This window comes from Aplysia californica, unplaced genomic scaffold, assembly GCF_000002075.1.
Source record: "Aplysia californica isolate F4 #8 unplaced genomic scaffold, AplCal3.0 scaffold00073, whole genome shotgun sequence".
In the NCBI taxonomy this organism is placed as follows: Eukaryota; Metazoa; Mollusca; class Gastropoda; order Aplysiida; family Aplysiidae; genus Aplysia; species Aplysia californica.
The window spans coordinates 1,522,828-1,534,241 of NW_004797343.1; the positions used below are offsets into that span (position 1 = coordinate 1,522,828).

Below are 11,414 nucleotides of genomic sequence, written 5' to 3' on the forward strand. Positions count from 1 at the left end.
TGTTTCTTTTAAGGAAATTAAAAAGTTTCCGTGTTGACAAAAAGATTATGTCCCTTTTTTTACCATTCTATGATTGAAAGTGTGCTATTATTTTGTATTTGCTGCTGGGGTGGGAATTGTAAGGTGAAAGATAAAGAAACATTTGACAGAACCATTAAGAAAGCCAGCAAGATATCTGGATATGATTTTATAAGAATGGATGAAATGTATAACACCACACGTATAAAAAAAAAGATTAAAAGCATTATAAACGACCCATCACATCCCTTTTCCACACAAATTGTAAGATCACGCAGCGGCAGATAGTTTTTTATGTACCTCCAAAAACAAGGAAAGAAAGATATAAAAGATGTTTTTTACCATCTAGCATAAGGCTTTTGTCAGAATGAGCATAGATGTGTGTTACTCTTAGAGTATGTATCTGTATATAACTCCAAAGATCTAGTATTTAAATTCCCGCATGTGGTTGAATGATGCATTTGATATGTACATTTTGTCAGCTTTACTTCTCCTTTCATATTGAATTTTAATGAGAGTAATATATTATATGATTTAAATTTTTTTTATGTATACCTGTATGTGTTTTTACGGTCCTCTATAGCCAAGGAAAAGTTCCCTCTGGGATAATAAAGTACTATCTTATCTTATCTTATCTTATCTTATTATAATGTCCGATGGCCTCTCTTGTAATAAAACTTGCCTGATAAAAACCAAAATTAGACAAACATCTTGAGTTGTAAAACTTTCTACAGCTTCAAATCCAGGGAATAAAGAACGATGTGACAGAAATTGACACTTTCCTAACTCTCGTTAGACACAGTCAAAAGTGTAGATATTATTGATAAATATATTGTACGATCTTTGATATTGACGACTAGATTTAATTATGTTGATTTTTGCATTGTTTTATACTGTTGGCGTCAGCTGTTGGAAGTGAACTGAAAGTGTTGAGCTAGACACTAGACTTCGTGGGTAAAGCAGTTCGGAGTCCGAAAGCAGTAAGAGTTAGACAAAATATATTACAAGAAGACAGGCTTCCTACTTCCCTCAAGAAATACGAGCAGGATTTTCTTACGATTTCTTCCAGCAAATTTGATTAAAGAATAAAAGAAGACTCCCATTTCCAAGTGTGCTTGACATAAATTTAAGGTCTATTTCCGTTGGGATTGCTCTTTGACTTTGCTGGAACTGGATCTTGGAGCTGTGATTTCGAAGGTCTAAACAGGTGCCTAGATTTAGATCTACAATCTAGATTCTAGATCTAGAATCTAGATCTACTCTAAAAGTTAAAAGTAGGTCGAAATCAAAATGCATCATCAGTGATGATGATCAAGGCTAGTTGCAACTGGCGCCAGCCCCCAACTCTATTACTCGTCTCTAAAAGTAAAGGAAGTGGCTATTCTCATCCGGGGTGAGAATAGAAAAACGATCTACCTCTCACCCCGGGTGAGACTTGCCAGCGTAGGCTATTCTCACCCGGTGCGAAACAAGACCTGCTTTTCCTCATTTTGGAATACTGTCTATCGGTGTGGATGATCAAATTGATAAAAGCCAAGAAAAAATTACGTTATAGCACAAAAGTAAGCTAATTTGATCGTCTTCAAAGATGCTATGGCTATTTCACTGTTCGAATCGAGCCGAACTACGCGGGTCGCCATTTTGTTTTGCCCGGAAGTTCTCGCAAGATCTACTCCTCCCCTCTCTCTCTCTCTCTCTCTGTCTCTTTCTGAATACAGTCTATCGGTGTGGACGATCAAATTGACCAAAACAAAGTTAAAAACTGATGTTAAAACACAAAAGTAAATTAATTTGGTTGTCTACAAAGATGCTACGGCTATTTAACTTTTCGAATCGAGCAGAACTACGCGGGTCGCCATTTTGTTTTGACCGGAAGTTCTCACGCTACTCCTCTCTCTGTCTCTTTCTCTCTCTCTCTCTCTCTCTCTCCACTGCCCACATACAAAATTGTACGCTTTTAGTAGGCTACAGTTGTAATGGAACGTTTGTTCACGGCACGGAATTCTACAATTTTTCTGTTATCACAGTGTAGAATTCTGTGGTTTAGGGTGAACGCAAAATTTGTTTTCCTAGATCTAGGCTACAACAGTGAACGCGCACCGGATGAGAATAGCCAAAAGACTAGCCTGCACTATTCTCATCCCGGGTGAGAATAGAGGTGGCCAAAAGTAAAGGCTGAAAGTGGCTATTCTCACCCGCCCGGAAGTTCTCGCAAGATCAACTCCTCCCCTCTTCTCTCTCTCTCTCTCTCTCTGTCTCTTTCTGAATACTGTCTATCGGTGTGGACGATCAAATTGACCAAAACAAAGTTAAAAAATTATGTCAAAACACAAAATTAAGTAAATTAATTTGGTTGTCTACAAAGATGCTACGGCTATTTAACTTTTCGAATCGAGCCGAACTACGCGGGTCGCCATTTTGTTTTGCCCGGATATTCTCGCGCTACTCCTCTCTCTCTTTCTATCTCTCTCTCCACTGCCCACAGACAAAATTGTACGCTTTTAGTAGGCTACAGTTGTAATGGAACATTTGTTCACGGCACAGAATTCTACAATTTTTCTGTTATCACAGTGTAGAATTATGTGGTTTAGGGTGAACGCAAAATTTGGTGAACGCGCACCGGGTGAGAATAGCCACAAGACTCGCCTGCACTATTCTCACTCCGGGTGAGAATAGAGGTGAGTAAAAGTCCTATTCGTTCGTCAGCTTAATTAAGATGGGACATAATTGTCGTAACTGCTGAAACTGTGATTGTAACGTGTTAGGAACTGCCTGTTCTTTGACAAAGTCACTTTGTGTTCACAATTGAGAATGCTTCACTGATTTGACCTCTGCCGGCCTTCCCTGCTGTAGACTAGACAATCACTATGGCAAGCAAAGTGAAAGGTGGGTGCATTGCATTGATTATCTGTTTCTGTACTAACTGTATCGGTAACTCCAATCATGCACGGAGAGGTAACCGGTCATTTCGTCACATGAGAACTGAATCTGTTCGGAGAAATAGAGGTCAAATTTATTTTCCCAAGCATTCTGAGAAGGGAGTGTAGACCCGGTAACCGGGAACAAAGTCACATAGTATACATAGTTTGTTGTTATCAGTTGTTATTTGTTGTAATCTCAACAAAGTGAAATACCGGCTCAGTTGTTATTTGTTGTTATCGCCGGTATTTATATTTTTTTAGAAAAACAACAAATAACAACTGATTACAACAAATAACAACCGATAACAACAAATAACAACTGGTAACAGCAAATAACAACTGATATAACACGAAAATGCTTTGATTCCAGCGTAAAAAAATCAATATTCACGTCGTCAACCAGGCCCCTACTTTACGTGCACAACTCTGAGCAACTACCAGTAGAATATTATACTTTAGCGATGATCAGAGTTGCATCCCTTGTTTTTGGTTTACATTCAAATCGAAAGTAAAATCGAAAGTAACTATTTATCAGGAAAAAAACTAAATTAGGATGTTTGTGTTGATGTTTGTTGTTATTTTGCAGTTGTTATTTGTTGTTTTCAGTTGTTATCTGTTATCTTGACAAAGATCCCCAAAATAGTTCTCCGCACCCTAAAAATCAGTAAAACAGCGCCGAAAAATATAAGTAGGTTTGAACCTTTCCTAAAGATTACCCCTTAAATTTTAAAATAATTTAAAGCTTGTTCATACTTGTTTTGCATCACCCATCTATCTTGAATAGAAATAAAGATTTGCGAAGGAGGAGTGGGAGTTTGCCTACTGTCAGAGGTAAAATCAGGGTATTTAATTTTACTTTGCCTCCCGTCTCACGTTAACTATAACTAGGTGTCCATTTTCTATTATATTGATATTGTAATGTTGAACACGAGAATATCAACTTTATTTCTGTCACAAATTGATAGTTTTAAAAAATTATTTAATGGTTTTTAATCAAACTATATCACACTTGTAAGCCTTATTGCATTTCATTTCCGGGCATTGGACCAATCAGGGGAGGGGGGGGGGGGGGGGCTCACAGGGGGACATACCCCATGTTTTAAGCCATAAATTTAATGTTTTACAGTTAGGCTTGAAATTTTCTTGAAAATAATTGATATTTGCAAGAGCGGCTATGTGATTTGTCGTAATATATATACTACAGTTCGACCTCCCAAGCAGTGAATCTGAGTGAGGGAGTGAAAGTAAAAATTTGCCAAAATTGGCGAAAATATTACCACCAAATTTTGATGACTTCCGAAGCTTGAGTGCCCTTGGAAACTGCAAATTTACTTTTTCTGTGCCTTTGATCAATGCTTTCAATAAAATACACACAAAAATGTGTTCTTGGATGTACATAGAAGGTACTGAACAATTTAAAAATGTGAAAAAAATTGCCCAACGGCCAGAAAAATGTTGATTTCCTTGAATTATATTATTTTGACGAGCCCCTGATTCAACCTTGCTGCTTCACATATATAGGCTATCGATTTTGGATGAAGTACCTAAAATTAATATTATGGACACAGAAGAAAAATATTCCTGAAGCACTTAATTAAAAACTAGTTTTTACAATTTCAAGAAAGTAGCAGTCTTCCAGATCTGCATGCTATTATTATATGTGTCACAGCGTGGTGGAATTGGACATGCTTTATTGTTCTTGAACTTGATGGGCAAAATATTGATCTAACTAGAATAGTAGTCAAGAAATTGGCAGGAGTAACGTTTGTTACTAGTGAAAATAGCTAGCTATAAAATGGCCGCCTAAATTTGGTTACAAATTCACTCTAAAAATACTAAAATGTTGTTCGTTTTAATGGATGGAGGTTTTTTTGTGCTAAAACCTTACACTTCTATAAGATCGCCCAAACAGCTGGAAAAAATTGATTTTTACTCTCCAAAAAACGTGATAAGCACCTGATTCTGCTACGATTTCCCACACATAGAGGAGATAAAATATTTTTGGTGGATTTGGGTACCTTACCCAACCGCAGCCTCTATTTATAATGGCCTTCTCACACTTACTTTGTTTTGTTTCTCAAATCCAGGAAATGTGAATAAAACATGATGCAAATCTGGAAGATTGCTGAAAAGAAAACGTATAGCCAATCTCTACAGTTTTGTTTTTGTGAAATGATAATATTACTTGAATAATAATAGAAAATGTGATGTAAGCTCGGAATTAAGGGGAAGAGAAAGATGCATTATATCACTGTTTATATTTGTTTCCCTAGAGAATATGTTTCAATACAGTATCAGTTTCCATATGTTACCAAATGCACAGTGTCAGTCGAATGAATTGAGTTGGAGCCAACTAGATTTTATTCCTTCATAGAGGGAAAAAATTACTTCTAGCACAACACCACCGAATTTGAATAATTCCGATTGCGTCTTTCAGAATCAAACATGGTCGTGAAAGCTAAGCAGAATGCACTCTCTACAGCGCCTTTCTGGTCCCTCTTACTCTGCATGTTCAGCATATTTTTCTATTGTTATTTAAGTAACGCTATCGTTTCTTATCTTTTGTAATTAATAATTTGTCATGCATTCCAGATTTCATTGTGCGATGCTCTCTCATGTTGCACGCAGTCTGTTGAGAACGACTGCGTCCCGTTTACCATTGCCAGGTGTTGATTCTGCTGTACATGTACTCGGTGCCAACCATTCTCTTCGTAACGTGGTGATCAGCTTCAAAAGAACAATGGCTGGTAAGTGGGTCAAATGAATTCTTGTGCTTTAACTCATTCACTATATGAGCCAAAGGATTGCCAAAAGATTTTTCTCATCACTACGATGAGCCAAATCGTCAGCTAGACTAAACGATACGTCTCTATGTCTGAAGTATTCCAGTGTAGACTCTGAAAAAGTATCCGACATATATTTCAATTTAAAATATTAGATCTAATCTTTCAGTTTCCTTTTCTTTTGTATAAAATAAGTTATACTTTGCTAAAAAAAATAGGTAAATCAATGGACAAAAATAAAGATATATATACAGATACTTGCTGCTGGATGAAATTACATCCAGGAGAGTAGAAAATTACATTGTAAATCTAAGTTGAATGCTATGGTTCTGTCAGCCTACTTAGCCTACAGTCTTATAATCTTGTCATGATTTTTCTTTTGAGAGAAGTTGAGCGATAACCCGATAGGTGAGCTCAGATTCACAAAGACAAATAGTGTCAAAGATTGTCATGGTCAAGGTTTTCAGGCAGGGGTAATGTGGGTGGTTGGGTACTTTGGGTGAAGCATGTTTAGCCTAACTCATAAAGAGGGAGCTGCGCTGCACCAATGGAGCAATTCTGGGCCTTCTTTTCAGTTTGCGTTGTTACATTTTTAACTCTTTGTCTCTTTTGTCATTGTAAAGTAATAATATAGTATAAAGCGCATATAGAGCTTGCTGTTGAGAGGGGGTATACACTAGAGACGGGCGGGAAGCGCTTTTTCCTTCCCGAGCGAGAAGACCAGGAAGCTGACCTACTTCCCGCCGAGACCGGTCCCGGTCCCGGGAATGAGAAATACTTCCCGTCTCGTTTCTCGAGCAATACTTCTCGTCTCGTGACCAATTTCTCTTCTCGCCCTGCAGTTCGAGCCACTCGTTCAGCGAGAAGGCCGGCCGTGGCCGAGATTTCTCTTCTCGCCCCACAGAACGAGCAACTCGTTTAGCGAGAAGACCGATCGTGGCGGGGATCTAAACTTAGAAACTAGGCTTGCCCTGTTGCACAGGCGGTGAAGGAAGGTAGGGAGACCGATGCCTAGGCCCTGATCAACTCCCCACTTGCCTCGTCTCGCCACCCTCTCCCCTCCCTTTCAGTTTCACACACAGGACGGCACGTTGATGGGTGGCACTGTCTGCGTTGTCATTTCTCGCCTCTCACTCTCTCACTCTCGTTACTGTTACTCGTTATGTCAAGCCAACGAGCAGTATCACGTCTCGGTACCGAGTAGTAGTTTAGTGCTCAGGAAGTGACGGGAAGGCTGTTTCTCGCGAGAAACGGGTACTCGGCTCGTCTCGTGCTCGCCCCTAGTATACACTATGCAAATACTGTTTATTATTATCATTAAAGTAAAAAAATCTCCTTGTGGAAATTGGTAAATACAAGTTTTCTTTTCTTTCTTTCTTTTTCTATTTCTTGTTTCATTTTTCATGCAGGAGTAAAATTCCTTCTTCAAGACCTGTAATATCTGTAGAGCTAGATATGACACTAGTAATGGTCAATCATGAGTACTTGTGCTATTCCAGCCAGATTTCACATGACCTGCCTAAGTGTGACGATCAGTGTTTCTTGATTTCCCTGCAGTTGTGCAGTTTAGACCCAACCCAATCTGATCATCTGAATTGAATGTTTTCGTTTGTCTAAGTCATGATTGGGCTGACCAACAGAAGGTGACCACACTAAACAAATCAAGGCCCCGTCTGCGAAAAGTTCAAAGTTCCAATTCTCAATTCTGGGAAGATTGTTGTATCCTTTGGAAATCATTCATTGTATTTTTCTTGGTTTTCCTGGCCCTAAATGGGTACAATGCAAGTGAAAGGAGGAATAATGATATTTAATTGAAATGTATACCCTCAGAAAAAAGTAACTATCCTTAGGAAAATTGGATGTATTGCTTTAGAGCATGATTTCAATAACAAATATGCCCGCCTTGTGCAGCGATCAAGAAATCTTCATGAAAATTGGTGCAAGCTTTGCAGGAAGAGGGGACCAACATGCCTCAAATCAAGATTCAACGAATAATTAGCTGAATGAGACGAAGATGCCAGGCTGTTATTGCTGCACAATGCGGGCATACTCGTTATTGAAATCACGCTCTTAAGCAATACATGCAATTTTCCTCAAATCATGTTGTGCATTTTTGGGGAGATGGACTTCTTGTCGTGAGTTTTTTGTGTATAAATTGACGTTTTGTTCAAAAACTAGTCTTATGTCGTTTCGTCTTTGAATAAGCTAAAATAATTTACCAGGATTATTAATGTAGCGTAATTATAACCTTTTCAAAATTAGGCCTGAAGTCAGTGAACAGTTACTTTTCTCTGAGGGTATATGGTCACTTTTAAGGACAAGCGGGCTAACCCAGATTCCGGGGGTTTCCAGAAATCTTGACCTACACCAAAAGTGGGCATTGCCCTACCTTTAGGAGAAGTTTGGTTTCATTGGTGTGTATATTTGGTTATAGAGAAAACTCTCATTCTCTTTTAAAGTTACTGAACAAAGGGCAAAAACTTTACCTTCGATTTTCTCAAAACAGCATTTTTCGGAATAGCCCCCTTGTACTTAAAAGCGACTATATATACTTCATTGTAAATCTGTGTGAGTTACCTGTCTGACAGTTTGCTAGAAGCCTCAAATTCTAATCATTACTTTATATTGCTAACTTTCTTTTCTCTTCAGCGGAACCTTTCAAGTCATTTAGTGATCCTGAGGTCTCAAAGTTTCTGGATGATGCCTACAAACTCATTAAAGAAGATGTTTTGCAGAAAGGGACTGATGGCTCTGTTCCAGTTTTGCAGTTTCAACATCCACAAGAGTTGATGGTGAGTTTATTCTTTGATTCCAAGCGCTTTTCTAAGCATGTGCTACTTCTACTCTTTTGAACACCAAAGTCGTACTTCAGTTGATGGGGGTGTCGGTTTAGGAATTGTCTTATGGAGGTTCATGGGTCCAGGGCTTAAAGGTGGGAGGTTGGCGGGTGCTCTGGTATGGTTTGTTCCTTTTTTTCATTCAAACATCTATCATTCTTATCCTCCTTCTTCTTTCCTGTGCGTGTTTCTCTCTAGTAACACCTCTAATCTTACACACTTATATGATCTATTTTTGTTGTAAGCACCTTAAAACTGATACTTTAGAAGGCACATTTACCGAGCTGAAAGGGCCTTGTAGTTGTACCTCTCTTTCCAAAAACATTGGTATCTCTTTCCTTCTCAGGAAAAATTCTTTGGAGAGCTATATTTCAGTCTCTACTCTGTTGCTGGAGTGCAGTCATCAGTTAATGTCAGAACCGCCCGGTACTCTGATAAAATTGGAGCCCTTCAATTTTGTTTCTCCCATGGAAGGACCCCGATTAGATTTTCATAAAGCCTATTATTTTCTTGAATTCAGTTTCCATCAGTCCGTAGAAATGCTGGTATGTATAAAAAGTGGCAAATTGCATGCATCTATTCTATGCACCGATGTAAGTCAAAGTTTCTCTTTGAGGTACTAAAAGTTATAATTCCCTTTTCTTTTCATTTCAAAGAGACTTAGTTTCTTTTTTTTTCTGAAACATGTGTGGGTTTTTTTCTTGTGCAGGATTTGCTGCCACTTGACATCTCCTCTGGTCCTGTGAGTCATGACACTTTGTTGGATGGGATGAAGAGCATTATCAAATACAGTGTGAAGACAGGTGGGAGGGGTTTTGTGTCAACTCTGGCCTTGATGCCAGTTCTATGTCTGTTTTTATGTGCACATGTGTTTCTTTTTCGTTGCTGGTTGGTGGGTGTACTGGTGTGGCTTGCTCCTTCTTTTCTATCAAACATTCGTAGTTTCTATCTCGCCTCCTTTTTTGTGTTTGTTACTGTTTTGTAATACCTCTAATCTTTGGCACTTGTATGACGTTATTGTGTTGCAAGTGCCATAAAACTCTTGATTAAACAAAAACAATTTCTGTTTCTGATTCTTATGTGTATGTCGTTCTGTGTAATATTTATCAGGTCAGGCCAGAATGCCAGTCCTTGTCCTATCTCTATGCGTATTTTCTGTGTGTGAAGTCTGGGAAGTTTGTCACTCTCATTAGAGTAGAGAAGCTTTCCTGTGTCCTAGATTGTTGTTATAGATATCTTCTTAGTTTCTTTACATTCAGTCTTTGGGCTTGCTTTCATCAGATAAAATTGTAAATTGCAATGTTACTCCACAAGTGTGTCAATATCAAAGCTCCCTCATATATTTGTGATCTCGTCCAGATTTATGCTCTATCTAGATCACTGAGATCAGGTGTTCAGTTTCTTTTAAGAGTTCCCAGAAAAAGGAGTTTAAAAAGTTAGTCGTAATTAGATCTTTTGCGTGTCTTGCTTGCTCCTTTAGTTTAAAACTCACTATCACAATCCTTGAGAAACACAACATGAGATTCTAAATTTAAGACATTTAAATGACTTTGAATATCGGGAGGCAATGCTGTTTATTCAGCTGCATAATTATTCATATTGATTTGACGGTATAGGCAAAGAGTATAGTGTTTTTTCCTACATTTTCCAAAATTGAAACCGGCATATGTGTTGTAGCAGTAAGACGCTAGGCTGTTACATTCAGGAGACCCAAGTTCTTTTATTGAGTATCTTGGTTTTTCTTCTGGGATGTTGTATACCTCTCAGCCCATGTTGGCCCACATAGGCAGGGTCAAAAGCCCGCCTCCTAAATCATGTAAATTGTGTCAAAGGGGTGGAATTGAGGGGGGGGGGGGTATAACATCTACCTAAAAAAACATTTTTGTTTTCCAGTTTTCCAGTCTTTTTTATGACATTGCTGTTACATTGCTGATTATGCCTGTGCAGTTAAATTCTTTATAACAATTCTATTACGACATATGTCTATGAAGTTAATCTTTTTTTATAACGTTGCTGTTACATATATCTATGCAGTTAGTCTTCTATAACAATGCTGTTACATATTATGTCTGTGCAGTTAGCCCGTTATAACATTTCTGTTACATATATATAGCCGTTCAGTCTCTCTTGCTCTGGTGTGGTGTGCTCTTTCTTTCCTATCAAACATCTATCGTCGTTATCTGTGTTCTATATGGTCTGCTTGGGTAATAATATAGTGTAACGCACTTAGAGCTTACTGCTGAGCGGGAGTATGCGCTATACAAATGTTATTTATAATTATTTATTATTAGTAGTATTATTATTATTATTACTATCTCTACTCAGTTTTTGTGTTTGTTACTCTCTTGTAACACTTCTAATCTTCGGCACATATATGACCTTATTGTTTTGCAAGTGCTGTAAATAGTGTAAAACTCTTACTAAAACAAAAAACAATTCGTTATTTATAACTTTGCTGTTACATTAAATATAATGTCTTTGCAGGCCACCCACACTTCTACAACCAGCTGTTCGGAGGCCTTGACCCTTACTCCCAGGCGGGTTCCTGGCTTTCCGAGTCTCTCAACTCAAACATGTAAAACACATTTCTGGTTTCCTTCTCCAATGTACTGCCTCTGCTAAGTAGCCCTATTGTTTTGCAGCATCTCTGTTTTGTCCTTGTTTTCCATTTGTCTTGTGCATTCAATGGTTTATATTGTTGTCTTGTACTCAAGCAAACTTTCAGTATCTTATATTTGTATGGGATAGAACGCTATAGAAATGCAATCTCTTGTTGTTGTTGTTGTTGTTGTTGTTGTTGTTCTTCTTCTTCTTCTTCTTCTTCTTCTTCTTCTTTTTCTTCTTCTTCTTCTTCT

At 38.1% G+C, this 11,414-nt stretch overlaps 1 protein-coding gene across 7 annotated transcripts in view; it reads left to right on the plus strand.

Moving 5' to 3' along the window:
* Positions 1-934: 934 nt before the first annotated feature.
* The window catches only part of LOC101860963 (cysteine sulfinic acid decarboxylase), a 30,470-nt gene continuing 19,990 nt past the window's right edge, over positions 935-11,414 (plus strand). The window contains exons 1-6 of one of the 7 annotated variants that reach the window (XM_005093976.3): positions 935-1,225; positions 2,725-2,904; positions 5,532-5,686; positions 8,372-8,514; positions 9,269-9,362; positions 11,044-11,134. In XM_005093976.3, coding sequence (XP_005094033.1) covers positions 5,545-5,686; positions 8,372-8,514; positions 9,269-9,362; positions 11,044-11,134 — 470 coding nt within the window. In that variant the 5' untranslated portion in view covers positions 935-1,225; positions 2,725-2,904; positions 5,532-5,544. Of the gene's footprint in view, positions 1,226-2,663; positions 2,697-2,724; positions 2,905-5,531; positions 5,687-8,371; positions 8,515-9,268; positions 9,363-11,043; positions 11,135-11,414 lie in introns of those variants that run through there. The other 6 variants (XM_005093977.3, XM_005093984.3, XM_005093981.3 and 3 more) reach the window with 6 other exon arrangements.